The sequence below is a fragment of the Danio rerio genome, chromosome 9 (assembly GCF_052040795.2).
Source record: "Danio rerio strain M-AB ecotype USA chromosome 9, GRCz13ab, whole genome shotgun sequence".
NCBI classification, from domain to species: Eukaryota; Metazoa; Chordata; class Actinopteri; order Cypriniformes; family Danionidae; genus Danio; species Danio rerio.
In genome coordinates, this window is record NC_141029.1 from 50,344,281 (window position 1) to 50,361,647 (window position 17,367).

At 37.0% G+C, this 17,367-nt stretch overlaps 1 protein-coding gene and 1 long non-coding RNA gene across 3 annotated transcripts; both read right to left on the bottom strand.

Annotated features, from left to right (window-relative positions):
- Positions 1–899: 899 nt before the first annotated feature.
- LOC147835421 (uncharacterized) lies at positions 900–5,237 on the bottom strand. The gene is made up of 2 exons (XR_015500119.1): positions 3,238–5,237; positions 900–3,062 (listed from the first exon to the last, which is right to left on the bottom strand). It is a non-coding gene; the product is annotated as an uncharacterized LOC147835421 (long non-coding RNA).
- Positions 5,238–5,564: 327 nt separating this feature from the next.
- zgc:172182 lies at positions 5,565–17,305 on the bottom strand. 2 transcript variants are annotated; one of them, XM_087265794.1, is made up of 7 exons: positions 15,800–15,844; positions 13,975–15,441; positions 10,956–11,086; positions 9,720–9,856; positions 8,762–8,838; positions 6,162–6,261; positions 5,565–6,051 (listed from the first exon to the last, which is right to left on the bottom strand). In XM_087265794.1, the coding sequence occupies exons 2-7, from the start codon at positions 14,442–14,444 to the stop codon at positions 5,965–5,967; spliced, it is 1,002 nt and encodes a 333-aa protein (XP_087121920.1). In that variant the 5' UTR covers positions 14,445–15,441; positions 15,800–15,844; the 3' UTR covers positions 5,565–5,964.
- Positions 17,306–17,367: the final 62 nt, after the last annotated feature.

Genomic DNA, 17,367 nt, shown 5'->3' on the forward strand with positions numbered 1-17,367 from the left:
TATGGGTGTTTCCCAGTACAGGAGTATAAAACATGTTCTGGATAAGTTGGTGGTTCATTCCTCTGTGGCGTCCCCTGATGAATGAAGGGACTAAGCCAAAGGAAAGTTAATGAATGTATGAGTGTGTGGGTGTTTCCCAGTACTGGATTGCGGCTGGTAGAGCATCCGCTGTGTAAAACATATGCTGGATTAAGTTGGCGGTTCATTCCACTGTGGCAACCACTGTGTGTGTGTGAGTGTGTGTTTGTGTGTGTGAATGCAAGAGTGTATGGGTGATTCCCAGAACTGGATTGTGGCTGGAAGGGCATCTGCTGTTTAAAACATATGCTGGATAAGTTGGCGATTCATTCCGCTGTGGGGACCCCTGATAAATGGAGGAACTAAGCCAAAGGAAAATTAATGAATGTATGTGTGTGTGTGTGAATGTGAGAGTGTATGGGTGTTTCCCAGTACTGGAGTATAAAACATATGCTGCATAAGTTGGCGGTTCAGTCCGCTGTGGGGACCTCTGATGAATGGAGGAAGTAAGCTAAAGGAAAATGAATGAATGAATGTATGTGTGTGTGTGAATGTGAGAGTGTATGGGTGATTCCCAGTAATGAAGTATAAAACATATGCTGGATAAGTTGGCGGTTCATTCTGCTGTGGGGACCCCTGATGAATGGAGGAACTAAGCCAAAGGAAAATGAACAAATGTACATAATGTGTGTGTGAATGCAAGAGTGTATGGGTGTTTCCCAGTACTGGATTGCAGCTGGAAGGGCATCTGCTGCGTAAAACATATGCTGGAATAGTTGGTGGTTCATTCCGCTGGGGCTACCCGTGATAAATAGGGGACTAAGCTGAAGGAATGAGTGTAAGTTCTTGAGATTTGAAAAAAAGTCCAATGGAGAATCATAAGCAATCACAAAACCTTTTTTTTTCATTTATTCATACTCTAAATGCTTTACAGTACATATCATCTAAAGTAAACGATCTTAACAGTCAAGTCATGTCAACAACATCGAGAATAAAAACAGAAGAGCTCAAAGAAACAGGCCGTTCGCACCATTCCAGTGATTCCCATATAAGGCAATTACCATTTTCGCAGCACTTCAGAGTAAAAAGATTGTCATGGCAGTGGAGTTATGAAGCGCTGACCAGGTCAAACGCATTCAGAGGGCAGGTGCGCTGGTCAGTAACGACCTGGACACACGCTTGCCCCAACTTGTGATGTGATGCACGAAATGGTGACACAGACAAACATGCAGCTACGAAAACACAAAGGAATCCAGCATGTTGACCGCAACCTCACCGTCATTAAAAACTCAACCAGATGATATAAGGACATACCACGAACATACCTAACCTTAGAGGTTAAATATCTGAGCTAGTTTGGGGGTTTGCACCCTATTGTTATTCTGCTACATGACGACTAATCCCTATTTAGGACTAAAGTGTACAGTATTTAAACAGTAAATGCACTGCAAAACGTTAACTCAGGCAGCAACTAACATGCTGTCAATAAATCCATCCAGCTAACATACTGTATATACAGACCAGATGACCGCTATACAATTATTCTAACTACCTGTTATTTGCGCCACATATTAGTTCAGGAATGACGCTAAAATTACTAGAAATTACAAGGAGCACACCAAAATGACAAACGCTACAAAATATAGTCTTTTTAAAGCCACTGATTGATTGTTTGTAAATGCATAAAGACATGGTGTTGTTTTCTGGGCTCATCTATGAAGGACCTAAAGTGCTGGTAGCTGGAAGATGAGCATTTTTAAGTACTGTATGGCTTGAGAGAGTTTTCTACACAGTCGATTGGCTTTACTTATTTAGGAACGAGGCTACATAAACAACAGTCCAGTTTATTGCATATATGGATGAGCATCACTATGAAAACATTTTATTTTTTATTATTTATATTGAACGTTAGTGAATAGTGACAGAATTGTATTTATTTTATTTGCCTTTTCTTTGTTTTTTAACAATATCAGATAGTTTAATATCTAAATACTTAAGGTAAGTATAATATGAGAGATTTTTTTCTGGTTAGAGAAGGTTTAAAAATTATGTGGAATTTATAAAACATGAAATTTAAATACTATTACCAATTAACATTTGAGTTTATTAATTAAAATTATTTGAAAATGTTGCAAAAATACAACAAAAGTGTTTAAGTTCAAAACAGCCCAAATGTACTCACTTGTATAAAATTCCAAGAGTTTGGATTATTCCAAGTGTTTGTAAAATGTTTCAAATTCACAAAATTTAAGACAATTTAAAGAATTCAACTGTAAAAATCCGTATAAAATTCCCTTTTTTGAAAAGTTCCAAACGTACAAATTTGTTCCAACTTCCATCCAAAACATTACAAATGTTCAGATTAGTTTAATATTTACTTGTTTGGAAGGTAATATTATGGTGTCCGAGAGAGCCTAACATGCTGCAATTTAAGAAAACAGGCAATTACATAAAAACACACCAGCAAATTAAGAAGAGATCTTCATCTGTTTGACAGCACACAGTAGGGGTGTTACAGATTACGATTGATTTGTACGAATCACAACCAACAGTTCGGAAAACACAAGACCCGCAGATGAATAACTTTTTTATTTGTAGATTATGTCTAAATTTGTAATGATGGCAGAGAAATCGACTCTTGTGTCATTCAAATCACATGTATGAAAGCCTTTAGGCTTTCCTGTAAAATATAATGATGATGGAAGAAGTTGTGGTAGATTATTCGGGATGTGGTGGGTTTCTTAGGGTATTAAAGGTGTTTTCTGTCACTACTTGTTTAGCCTGTATTAATGCATTCAGTAGAAGCTGCACGTTTAATCATTTAAAGATCAGGATCTCAACACCCACGCAACATAAATTATAAATGATTGTGATTTGCATACGTTTATTAATCCTTTGAATCACTGCATTCAAATATGTGTTTGAAAAACACAAAAAACATGAAAGATTCAGTCTTTAGTCTTTTGAGTTATGAAGTTACAACCAGTCAAATAACACAGAAGTACTGGGATAACAGTTTATAGTTTAGATCAGGGGTGTCTAAACTCGGTCCTGGAGGGCCGGTGTCCAGCATATTTTAGTTCCAATCCCAATTAAACACACCTGAGCCACCTAATCAAGCTCTTTCTCGGTATACTAGAAACTTCCAGGGAGGAGTGTTGAAGGGAGTTGGAGCTAAACTATGCAGGAACCCGGCCCTCCAGGACCAGGTTAGGATACCTCTGGTTTAGATAAAAACCACTGATGTTTATGGTAAAGGTTAAAATCACCCTTATATGCTCAAAAATTAAAGTTGTAGGCAGCAATTACATTATTTAACCAATGGGTGGCCATCAAAAATCTGCCACTGAATAATTCTTCAAAAATGATCCATCTACAGTAGCAGTGTCTTCATTTTATTCTTAATAAAATTACAGCTTCTAAGTTCTCTTTTGTAATGAATGCAAAGAAAATCTGTTATACCACATAGCAAATCTTAACAGCGCATACGCATTAATAAAATGCTGCGTTTTCTCACAACGCAAACAATTTACAATTTTCTCACAAAACTTTCAAAAAGCACAGAACACAAAGGAAATGTTTCAGGGGTATCCAAAAACAAGACGGATGCCGCTGTGGCGTGACTATGGCTGCGTCTGAAACCGCCTATTACTCAGTAGGTACTGCATTTGAATTTAAACGTACTACTCGGCCGTTAGAATAGTACGTTCTATACAGTATGAATGTGAAAAGTATGAATGGAATTCGGACGTACTACATCTGCTATTTTGTCATGGTCACGTGACCTACCTGCGTCTGTTGTGTCGCTTCACCTCAATTCATGAATTCTCTCGCGGGGCATTATGGGATAGCGCAGCCTGCATAGGATGCACACTCCAGAATCTCGGCGGAAGTAGTAAGTCATCCGGGTACTTCTCGCATACTGATTTTCGAATTATATGAATTCGGACACACTACTTGGCTCGCATACTGATTTTAGCGTACTATATTGTATGGAAGTGTTTCAGACGCAGCCTATTGCTCAGTGAAGTTGTAGGTAATCTTTGAAAGGTGACTTTTTTCATTTGTTTATTTTAACATCCTGATTCCCTTGGGTTTTGTATTTTATAGCCTAAATAACCAGCTAAATAGCCGGGTCCGTCATGTTTTAGTGTCTCCTTCAAACCAATTTTCATTGTGTTCTGTGCTATTTGAAAGTGTTGTAAGAAAATGCAGCATTTTCGAAAATTGTTTGCGTTGTGAGAAAATACTGCACGTTTTATTAATTTGTTTGCGTTATGAGGATTTGCAGCTTGTGTGCTGTCAAATGGAAGAAGATCTTTTCTTAATTTGTTGCCGTTTTCTGAAATTGTCTGCGTTTTCTTAAATTGCAGCACGTTAAGCTCTCTCGTATGGAAGGTAATTCCTGCCAATTTTAAATAAATCAATTAAACATTGAAAATTAAAATGAAAACTAGATTAACAATTTCATTATATGTATATCTGCTCAAATTATTTCATTTTCATTTTCACTGTGACAACACATCGTCCCTGTCAAATCGATAAATAAAATAAAGTTGCAACTTGCAGTTTTAATGTTTCATTTTTACTGCATTTCTGCGTCAAGACTGCCAATATTAATATGAAAAGCCAAAAAAATTCAATAAAAACATAGTTTTCACGTGACGTCGAGTTACAAGACCTAATACGGTATATTATAGGAATTCATCACATCCCATCTCTGAAAACACTCGACGTCACTCAAATACACCTCTCCCACTGATTAGCATAGGCTTCGCATACAGGTTGAAGTTGAAATCGAAAATGAAAACGGAAATAAAAGTGTCACTAAAAGAAAAACTTAAATTCCCAGTTTTATTTGAATTGTGTCACTATTATAGCGTTAACATTAATAAAAAGCTTTTGTAAAAATTGTGTTTGCGTTTTATTTTTTAGTTTGGCGTTTCATTTTAATATTGTTCTTGATGCAGAAACAAAATGAAAATGAAATGTTAAATCAGCAGCTTCATTTTATTTATTGATATGACAGGGAAGATGTGTTGTCACAGTAAAAATTAAATTAAAAAAATTAAATTTCATTTTATTTTCAATTTTGGCAGATATTTTGCAAACAATATTTTATAATGAAATTGTAATTTTTTTATTTTAATTACATTTTTTTATTTAATTTATTTATTTCTCGGCCACCGTACAATACAATTAAATATTTTCCAAACGTACAAATTTGTTCAAAATTCCATTCAAAGCAATACAAATATTTGGATTATTTTAATATTTTCTTTTCAGGAATGAAATATGGGACTAAAATTTTAAATGTTCCAAATGTACAAATTGGTTTAAAATTTCATTCATTTGAAATGAACACAATTGTTTAAAATTCACCTTTTTGACAAACAATAAATTAATTAATACCAATCATCCCTTGTTTTGAGGGGAATTTATATGACTGTCCTCACAATTAATTGACTATTTTAAATTATAACCAGGCCATTCTGTAATAATCCTGACAGTCTTGCCATAATCCTCTAATGGGACAGTAAACTACATTAAAAGTTTAAATGCATTTATTTTTGTTGTATTTGTATTTCAGAGAGATCACTCAAAACAACTAACCTACAAACTTTCCAAAAACACACTACAGTTTTCCTGCAGAAATCAGTTATGCTGCCCTCTTCTGACGGAAGACACTCACTTAAGAAAAAATCTCATTTAAAGAAAAAGTTCACTCAAAAAAGAAAATTTACTCACTATTTTCTCGACCTCAAGTGGTTTTAAACCTTTATGACTTTCTTCATTATGTTGGACACAAAAGAAAATATTTTAAAGAAAGCTGAAAACTATCCCTTTAATTATTTTCCATCCATCTCAGCAGGAAGTGAATGGTTTTCTCAAGATTAAGCCTGATTTAGCTGATGGTAGAAATACAGATGGAATGGAATGGAAGAGTCAGATGATCATGTGGCGAAGTTTGCAGTTTAACTCCTTCTCCTTTTCAAGCAGTTCACAGCTGTGCTTTTTAAATGCCTCAAACTCCTACAAGTGTGATATACGCAAAAGCAATGAGATGACATAGAGAGCAAATAGTCTGAAACTCTGATATAATCTGATATAGTTTTTTTTCTTCTTCTTTTTTTTTAACAGACCTTTTTCAACTCATTGCAGGAGAATTCTGCTCTCTCTAAAGCCTCTCGAAGTTCCTTCACTCTTAACTCACTGTTCACGGCTGCTGCTTCCTTCTCAAACCTGGTAAATAAACAACAAAAACAGGAATTAAGCAAATAATGCAGTATTTTTTATGGAGAATTTCATTTTATTTGCAAATGAAAGTTTCTTAAGTACCTAGCAGACACACAACATCATAAGACGTTAGTGTTAGGTAAGATTTTGGTTGCCACTTTCCAAGGATAATGTTATTTTGATGTCCAATAAAGACGTGAAATGATATTTGGTTGATTTTAGGTTGTGTTGGAAAGTGACCAAAATCTGACATCGAGCCAACATCTTAAACCAACGTCATATTGACATCAAATACTGATATTTATTCGTCAGGTATGGCAACCACCAAAGTCTGGTAGATGTTATAGTGGTCAAGATAACGTCAAGCTGTAACATCATTAAATGTTGATTTTAGGTTGTGTTGGAAAGTGACCAAAATCCAACATCTTAAACCAACATCATATTGACATCAAATACTGAGATTTATTCATCAGGTATGGCAACCAAAATCCAGTGTCTGGTAGACGTTATAGTGGTCAAGACAACGTCAAGCTGTAAGATCATTAGACGTTGATATTTCGTTGATTTTAGGTTGCGTTGGAAAATAACCAAAATACAACATCTATCCGACATTGACGTTGGGTTCTGACGTCAACCTGATTTTTTTATTTCCAAACAAACTGCAACATCCCACAACCCTGAGGCACAACATCAGTCTGATGTCATGTTGAGGTCCTTTGCCTGCTGGGTACTTTGGTTTAAGGAATGGAGTAGTTTACTTACAATGTACAATTTACACTGTTCTGGCCATGTATTATTTTCTTGATAAATATGATAATATTCCTGTTATTTTAATATTATTCAGCCTAATGTTGAACTTAAGGTTTCATAAAAGGAAATGATAAAATATTACAAGGCTGCATCAATTTGGGGGTGTATAAATGAAGTGTAATTTATTGTTAAACGATCACTTCAATAGAAAGTATATGTTATTTATAGTAAAAGTAAAGTTTTTTTGAGCAGACTTGACTTTGTACACTGCAAAAAATTGCTTTTCTTAATTACATTTCTTATCTTGTTTTTTGTCCAAATATCTAAAGCTTCAAACAAATGAAAAATATTGTCTTGTTTGAAGAAATAATAAGTGAAAATTATGTGATTTTTTTCCTCAAAACAAGCAAAATAATCTGCTAATGGGGTAAGCAAAATAATCTTATGTCAAATGGAAAAAATAGATTATTTTTCTCACGCCGCTTGCAGATTATTTTGCTCGTTTCAAGGAAAAACTCACTTAAGGGTGGAGTAGGTGATTGTCTTCAGAAGCATTTTTTGTTGTGCTGGTTGAAAGTCTCTTCACAGTCTAATAGTAATGATTACAGTAAATGATCTAAATGTATTTATATGTATTTTTATATTTTGGGTAAGGCATAAAACTAAAAAATGTTCATCTAATTAAATAGAGTCGGGCCGACATCTCTCATAATTTCGATAAGTAGGCCTAAAGTGTCTGTTAGCAAATGCAGATTTGAACAACTGCGTAGCCTTTTGTACGCAGCTCCGCTGACTAAAGCGTGGTCACGAGAGAGCATGCGCACGATCTGAATCAAAACCTGCTGAATCAAAACTTTTTAAAAAACTGAATCAATATTGGAGTTACCTTTGCATGCTGGAGAAAAGATGACACAATGGGTTTCTCTTAGACAGGTAATGTTCTGTTTTAAAACTGTTTTAGCTTCACGCAAAGCTGATGTAACGTTAGATGTTGTTGTTACAAATGGATTATATCTTCACAGAAGTGTTGTTCAGCTACTAAAATCTTCCGATGAAAGAGTGATAAGACTATTTTCAGTTTCATAAGAGACCTTTTACAGCATCGATAAAGTAGATTTTAATTGGTTTAACAACAAAACACAAGTAAATAGCGCTATTCCGCCTAGTCTCTCCCTATACTGTTTACCATGCAACTCTAAATATTCACTCTGAAATCGCATGTCAGTTTGGCTGCCGGACAATCACTAGTCGCTTTTAACACATGAGAGAGGGTTCTTTTGCGGTGTTCGTGTTTAAGGAGGCGTGGCTCTAGAGGACAGGGGAGGGACTGTGATTCAGAGATTTATGCTAAGCTGTTAGCATTATGGAAGATCATCTTCTGCACCTTTAATTTTGGCATATTACTTCTTAAAACAGGACAATATTTTTTGCTTGTCTAGTAAATTGCTTGATTTAATAATTTTTAGAAATTTGGACTAGAAAAAAAAGACTAGAAATCTAAGTAAGAAAAGCTTTTTTTGCAGTGTACACAGGGAATTTGTTGGATGATTTGGTCTTATTTGTGGAACTTGTTGTGTGACTGACAGGTTGATCCCACCCACATACAGCCACACAATCACATATATAGTAAAACCAATCAGAAAAGAGATTTTGTTATTTAATATAACTATATCTTTTTAAAAAATGCATTTTTAAAGCATTTTAATCTTTCTATTTTGATTTCACTGTCTTTAAAAACATGTTATTATATTTATACCTGTCCTCTGCATGTCGTCTGCCGTTCTCAGCTTCCTGCCTTTTCCTTTCCAGCTCCTGAATTTCAACTTGCTTGTCCTGCAACACAATGCAGTGAAAATATACAGTCATGTAAATAATTATGTGTCTAGGGCTGCACAATATTGGAAAATCTGACATCACTATGGTTTGTTTTTTCTATGATACATAGTACAATGTGAATACAATTTCACCAGATGACCTACAGTAAATAGCTTTGTTTGATAAGAATTCAGGTAGCTCAGTGGTTAGCACTGTCGCCTCACAGCAAGAAGGTCACTTGTTAAAGTCCCGACTTGGCCAGTTGGCATTTCTGTGTAAAGTTTGCATGTTCTGCCTGTGTTGGTGTGGGTTTCCTCTGGGTGCTCCGGTTTTTCCCACAGTCCAAAGACATGCGCTATAGGTGAATTGGATGAACTAAATTGGCCGTAATGTCTGAGTGTGAATGTGAGAGTGAACGGGTGTTATTCTGCACTGGGTTGTGGCTGGAAGGGCATCCGCTGTGTAAAACATGTGCTGGAATAGTTGGTGGTTCAATCCACTGTGGTGTCCCTGATAAAAAAACGGACTAAGCTGAAGGAAAATGAATGAATGAATGTATATAAGCGATGCATTATCTTCATTGCATAAATAATTAAAACATTTTTGCTTAAAGTTTCAAATAGTACAATCCATTGTGCCGGAGTACTTTAAACTCTCTTGATAAGCTCATATAGTCACAGGTTTTAAAAACATTTGCAAATGATAAACTTTTGCTACATTATAGTAAAAATCTCCAATGACTCCATGCTCTGAACTGCGGCTCCTGGTCAATTATAATCCCTATTCAACATTGCAGAACATCCTGCAATGTCTATGCTGCAATCCTGCTATTGCGGATGCACATATCAGTGCTATACCAATATATTGTGCAGCCCTAGTATAATCAATTATTTGCTTACCCTTATGATTTTTCCACGCTGCACAGAGAGATCAATTAGCTCGTCCTTTTCCTTGATGAGTTTCTCCAGTCTTTCTTGAGTGTCTGTCTCTCTCATTGATTCCTTTACTTGAGTTTGTCTTAGTTTAAGATCCAGCTCTGTTGGAAAAATGTGCGAGGTTGTTAACAGCGAGCCACAAGTGAACGTACACACATTTGAAGAGATAGTTCACCCAAAAATGTCAATTTGCTTACTATTTACTCTCTCTATCTCTCAAGTGGTTTCAAATCTTTGAGTTTCTTTCTAATGTTAAACACTAAGGGATGTTTTATGAACAAATTTTGGGAGAAGCAAGATCAGTTTTAATGAAGCTAATTCATTATTGACAGTCATTCTATTATTCAATCAGCCTAAGACCAAACCCCTATAAATGGTCAAACATGTCATTTTAGCATCCCTCCACCACCCTAACTCCACACTATTAATCCCAAAACCTACTTAAATCTGATGGGGGAGTGTTCTGGAGCTGGGCTGGACACTGTGCTTGGACCCCTATATCTCTCTCTATCCTGATTAGGGGAATAACACGAGTTAGGGTGTCTTTCCGAGCCCAGAGCCCTCTCCCCAGACAGCACGCAAAATACACATTCTTTTCAATCAAATATCTGTGAGTGTGAACTTGTGAAAGAAGCTGAAACCTGTTACATTGACTTCCATAATAGAAAAAAAAACTTCTTTTGTGTTCAACAAATGAAGGAAACTCATAAAGGTCTGAAACAAGTAAAGGATGAGTAAATTATTATTTTTTTGGATAAACTATGCCTTTAAGAGATTTTTTATGCTCATCATTTGTCAATATTTTGCTATACATTAAAAACACTATTTTGTCACTAAAATACTTCTAAATGCGTGGGCTAACTTAAAATATTTGTCAAATTTAAAATTGTCCCATCTACTGTAGGAGCTAAAGCAATTTATCTAAAGTTAACTGAAAAAAAATTAAATAGAAACTATATAAAGTTGATTTAATACAAATCTAATATAATAGAAAAATGCAAGTGAATTAATGAAACTCTAACTAAAACTAAAATGGAAAATACAAAAAATCAAGACAGTGAAAATATGAATAAAACACAATTTATACTACAATAACTGAAAGCAACACAGTTTCAAAACACAAGTTTCTCTAAAATCAAACATCAAAATGTAAAATTTGCTTTATCAGAGAAAAAAAATATCCAAACCGCTGTAAAGTACCTGCACACATCTCTACAGCAGTCTTCAGCTGTTTTTGTGTGTCGCTTAGTTCGTTCTTTAAAGACGCTTCTTTGATCCGATGGAGGTTCATAAGTTCTTTCAGCTTAATCTGGAAACCTGTTGTTTTCTCCCTGTTGGGATCATAAAGATTACTGACAAATGTATAGAGTAAAAAGAGAATTGTGCAATATTTCAGCAGCCTTAGTTCTGGAAGTATTTTACCCATTTATTTTCCTCATATGCATTTAGCTATATCACAGTCAGATTGTTTTCATGAATTCTTAGGGTCTGTTTAAAGGCCAGTGGTAAATCAAACATTTAATAGGTTTTCCTTTCTGTTTTGAAAAATTTTGATGTTATTTGGTAAAGAAACTTTATGTGCCTGTGCTATCCAAGTATGCAGTATTTCACTGGTTTGGGACACCTCCAAGTGGGTGGAACTTATGGCGCAAGTAGGTTGGGAGACATGCAAGTGGGAGGAACTTAACCCACAAGCAGGCTGGAAGACCTCCAAGTGGGAGGGACCTACCCCACAAGTAGGCTGAAAGACCTCCAAGTGGGAGGGACTTAACCCAAAAGTAGGCTGGAAGACCTCGAATAGGGAGGGACTCACCCCACAAGTAGGCAGGAAGACCTCGAATAGGGAGGGACTTACCCCACAAGTAGGCTGGAAGATCTCCAATAGAGAGGGTCCTTAATCCACAAGTAGGCTGGAAGACTTCTAATAGGGAGGGACTTATCCCACAAGTAGGCTGGAAGACCTCCAATAGGAAGAGACTTGCCCTACAAGTAGCCCGGAAGACCTACAAGTGGGAGGACTTACCTCACAAGTAGGCTGGGAGACTTCCAGGTGGGAGGGACTTACACTGCCAGTAGAATGGGAGACCTCCAAGTGGGAGGGACTTACCCCACAAGTAGGCTGGGAGAACTACAAGTGTTAGGGACTAACACCACAAGATAGGCTGGGAGACCTCCAAGTGGGAGGAACTTACCTCACAAGTAGGCTGGAAAAATCTCCAATAGGGAGGTACTAGCCTCACAAGTAGGCTGGAATACCTCCAAGTGGCAGGTACTTACCTCACAAGTAGGCTGTAAGACCTTAAATAGGGAGGGACTTACCCACAAGTAGGTTTGGAGACCTCCATGTGGTAGGGACTTACACCGCAAATAGGATGGCAGACGTCCAAGTGGGAGGGACTTGCCTCACAAGTAGGCTGGGAGACCTTCAAGTGGGAGGTACTTACCTCACAAGTAGGCTGTAAGACCTTCAATAGGGAGGGACTTACTCCACAAGTAAGCTGGGAGAACTCCAGGTGGGAGAGACCTACACTGCAAGGTAGGATGGGAGACCTCCAAGTGGGAACGAATTACCCGACAAGTAGGCTGGGAGACCTCCTAGTGGGAGTGACTCACCTAACAAGTAGGCTGTTAGACCTCCATGTGGGAGGGACTTAAACTGCAATTAGGCTGGGAGACCTCTAAGTTGGAGAGGCTTACCTTACAATTAGGCTGGGAGACGTCCAAGTGGGATGGGCTTTTGCCACAAGTAGGCTGTGAGACCTCCAAGTTGGAGGGACTTACCCCATTAGTAGGCTGAGAGAACTCTATGTGGGAGGGACTTACCTCACAAGTAAGCTGGGAGTCTTTAAAGTGGGAGGGACTTACTTTGCAAGTAGGCTGTGGGACCTCCAATTGGGAGGGACTTACACTGCAAGTAGGCTGGGAGACCTCCAAGTGGAAGGGACTTACCTCACAAGTGGGCTGGGAGACCTCCAAGTGGGAGAGATTTACCCCACAAGTAGGCTTGGAGACCTCTAAGTGGCAGGGGCTTATGCCACAAGTAGGGTGTGGGACCTCCAATTGGGAGGGACTTAACCCACAAATAGGCTGAGAGAACTCGAAGTGGGAGGGATTTTTATCCCACATGTAAGCTGTGATACCTCAAAGTGGGAGGGATTTAACCTACAAGTAATCTTAGAGACCTCTAAGTGTAAGGGACTTGTCCCATAAGTAAATTGGGATACCTCTAATTGGGAGGGACTTACCTCATAAATAGGCTAGGAGACCTCGAATTAGGAGGGACTTACCCCACAACTAGGATGTGATACTTTGAAGTGGCAGAGATTTAACCCACAGGTAGGCTGGGAGGCCTCCAATTGGAATGGACTTATCCCGCAAGTAGACTGGAAGACCTCCAAATGGCAGGGAATTACCCCGCAACTAGGCTGTGATACCTCGAAGTGGGAGGAATTTAAACTACAAGTAATCTTAGAGAGCTCCAAGTGGAAGGGACTTGTCCCATAAGTAAGTTGGGAGACCTCCAATTGGGAGGGACTTACATCACAAGTAGGCTAGGAGACCTCGAATTGGGAGGGACTTAAGCCACAAGTAGAGTGTGATACTTTGAGGTGGCATAGATTTAACCCACTGGTAGGCTAGGAGGCCTCCAATTGGAAGGGACTTATCCCGCAAGTAGAATGGAAGACCTCCAAATGGCAGGGAATTACCCCGCAACTAGGCTGTGATACCTCGAAGTGGGAGGAATTTAACCCACAAGTTTGCCCAAACTTATAAAGATTTCAGCTTTTAGTTGATTACTTTGTGCTCACAGTTTCCTCTTGTTTCTTGTCATGTTGTGGTTTTCAATGGTCATGTGTGTTTTTGGGTTATCTTTTTCATTTATTTTGTAATTGGGATTTGATTTTATTGGTTTAACAAAGTTAAATTGCAATAAGGATCTTTATATTTTTTCTGCTGCTACTATAAAAAGTCTAAGAACATTAATTCAATTAAGACCACAGTAAACTGAATTTTGGAGTAAAAACTATTTGATAAACAGTAATCTGATTTTTGTGAAATAAAATCTTCAAAGAGATCTATCTCGAGTTTTATCTGTTATTGTATATTTTTTTTCTGGTAATCAAGTAAATTTACACCATAAACAACCTAAGATCTAACAGTAAGGTGTTTTCGGAGAAGTATGTAATATTTAAAATCTAAAGCGAGAGGTGTTCCTTACTGATACTCATTTTCCAGTATCTTATGTTGCTCTGCCAAATCCTTAAGCTCTTGGGTCAGTTTGAGAATGGTCTCCTCCTTCTCTTGCACTTCCTCACTGAACAGAGCTTCGTTTTCCTTTTGGAGTCTCTCATTCTCCTTCTCCAGCTTTGCGTTCTGGCTTTTGTACTCGTTCTTGAAGTTGATGAGCTCTCTGTGGTTTGAGGCCAGGTCCATGAACCTCTGCTCCAGCAGTTCAGATTTTTTCCTCTCATTCTCCAGCTCCACCTGCACATTGGCTCTCAGGTTCTCTAGCTCGGCGTTGATCTTCTCCAGAGCCTGACAGCGCAGGAGCATCTCGTCCGCTCGCCTTTTCAGGATGCAGATGAGAGTAGACTGCTCATCGATTCTCGAGCGCAGCACTTCTGCTTCTGTACGCTCTTCCTGCGAGAGACTTCTGAGTTTTTCCAGGGCCTGGTGCACATCATCCATATCCTTTTTGGAAAGAGGACAGAGGATTAAAGTCCAAGATTATTTGGCTAGCCCACATTGTTGGTCTTTAGGTGACCAATTAATAAATTAATTAAATTAATAATTAAGTTAAAGTCCGTATATACTGGAAGCTGCAACTGTTTTTTATTTATTTATTTTTTCATATTGTGATACAGATTCTAGTGAAATTGAATAAGTAAATTCTAATAAAAAATAAAAAGTGGGCGTGGCTTCTTATTTTACTGCGAGCTGATTGGATGTAGTAAACTTGGTATTTCATTCAGAAAGATCAGAAAGGGGTTTGGAGAGAAATATTGCAAATTAACAGACTCCTCACCATTTCTGTTTGTTGTCATAGAGCTGTCAAAACTGACAGTTGGAGAGGAGTGGCTAAGTATGTTAACCACGCCCAATACCTCAAACAGATGTAATCTGACAATTTAACTGAAAACAAACAGGAAGTACATTTTCAGAATTCAATTAAAAAGTACAAGGGCATAACTTTTTTATTAAATTCACGACATGCACAGATGAATTGTTTACCACAAAACTAGCAATGTAAGCTAACAAAATTATTATGTTAGATTTGATTTCATGTGTACTTTAAACTAGGGTTGGGTAATGTCGACCAATTTAGCATCACACAATGTCTGATGTGAAACATCGCGATGGACAATGGCATCATCGTGAATTAATTATTTATGAATAAGTAATTTGTTTATAATGAATTAATTATTTGTAGCCTACCATTTCAACTACCTGACCCGCATGGTCTTTGTTTTACCCATAACCAAATCATAAATAAATAAAGATAAGTTAAACACGAATGACCACCTGTCAATTACATTTTCCGCAGGACTGTGTGGTTATAAAGAAATTGACAAACTTGGTTGGTAAAGAAAGGTGCACAACCAACAGGAACCAACCAACAGTATGTGAGGTTTTCGCTAAAATTACTAAGTAAAAGCAAAGAGCATAGAATCACTAAGAGGCGACACTCTAGTGCGATTTGGGAAACAGCCACTAGATGGCGCGGTGGCCATTTTGGAATGAAAATTACAATAGAACAACAGCATATTATAAGTCTATAAAATAAACTATTAAAAGTGCTGATGATTGTGATAATAAGTGTTGTATTGTCTTCTTTCAGATTGTATCTCAGCTTCAATTCGCTTTTTAAATAAATAAATAAAAAACAAAGCAGCTGCTTGGCATCACAACAGCAATAAGATCCAATGGACAGTCGATCGTTTTCATTCCAAAATGGCGGAATCCGGGGCTGTTGCTGGGCGCTGCTGTTGCAATGGAATGTTCTATTGAGTGTCACCTCTTGATCATTCTAAGCTCTTTGCTACCGGTGTGAAAGATTGAAGCACTGTACTGACGCTGTGACATGTTACCTGATAGACTCAAAAGAAAGAAGAGTCGTTAGAGACAATTTAATTTAATATTATTAAGATTAATTAAATATTACCTTTAACAACTATAGTGAGACACTATTCAGCGATACATCCTTAGTAAACTGTTCAATGCAGTGTGGGTGTGGATCGTTTTCGTCCTAAAATGCCATTTTAAAACTAAGACGTATTAGTGTAAAAGGGCCTAAGTGGGTATTTTTCGTGAGCGGGTTGCTGCTGTGATGGGGTGGAGGATCGTGATGCATCGTGATGTCTATCGGCCGTTAAAAAATAAAAACTGTTTTGATTTTAGTCGAAATAAAACAAATAAGACTTTCTCCAGAAGAAAAAATATTATCAGACTGTGAAAATTTTCTTGCTCTGTTAAACATCATTTGGGAAATATTTAAAAAAGGGAAAAAAAATCAAAAGGGGGCTAATAATTCTGACTTCAATTGCATGTATGTGTGTGTGTGTTTGTGTGTGTGTGTGTGTGTGTGTGTGTGTGATATGTATGCGTGTATAACTGACTTTTATCATTTATCTAATGCACAAAACTAAAAAGTTAAAGAAGCAAAAATAAAATATTATTTTGGCTTTATTTTATTAATTTATTATTGCTGAATTTTCACATTCTATTCATTTGATAGAGTCTATATCTTTTTTATTTGTATATTTATTTTTGGAGGCATTTTTGGCTAAATCTGCATTTTTGTTTTGCATGTTGTATTTATTTATTTATTTATTTGTTTGTTTAATTAACATGTATCATTTAGTGTGAAGCACTGTGTAATGTTATGACAAAATAAATAAATAAACAAATAAATACTAATAAAAATCGATGTGTGTTATATAAATCGTGTTATTTATTAATTTAATTTATTACGGGTGAAAATAGGGTTGAAATTGGAAATGTTTCAAGAATTTTGATAAACATATACCCATAAAAATATTTTACTGCAGTAAAATTGTGACAGCTTTCCTTGGTATGTTTCCTCTACTGGAGGATTGCTGTTTTTAAACGAGTAAAAGAGTGTTACAGCACAGATATTAGACAACAAAACCTATAACTCAATTAATTATAACAACTTTTTTCAATTAACAAATTTTAATTGAAAAACAATACGAAATCGATCAGTAATGAACTGCGCCACCAGTTGCTTTGTTATCTTTTCAGCGAATTATAGCCACGATTCATCTCAGAAACGCAAAATCAAAACAATCGCTGGATTAATCGATCATGACAGGAAAACAAAGATGATGCGTTGCTCAAAATGGGCGTAAACAGTTTTGTATAAACGTCACGCACCCTCAAACGTACCTGTTTAGTGTCTTTGATCATCATTTTCAGGTCTATCGGGATTTTCTGAGGAGATGTCATGTTTAATCTCGCTATTTCGCAGAAATAAAATCAGATTTCGTCACAAAGGGCTCTCGACCGCAGTGAGCTGCAGTGATCCTGGCTTGTGGCTATACAAAGTTTCACCGGTCGCCCCTAGCAACAGCGAATTCAGTTGAGATTATTT

Coding starts and splice junctions, on each gene's coding strand:
- zgc:172182 (XM_087265794.1), bottom strand. CDS start 14,444: ATGGATGATGTGCACCAGGCCCTGGAAAAACTCAGAAGTCTCTCGCAG. Junction 9,857..10,955: donor TGCTGTAGAGATGTGTGCAG/GTACTTTACAGC, acceptor TTTTTCCAACAG/AGCTGGATCTTAAACTAAGA. Junction 6,052..6,161: donor CCTGCAATGAGTTGAAAAAG/GTCTGTTAAAAA, acceptor TCACACTTGTAG/GAGTTTGAGGCATTTAAAAA.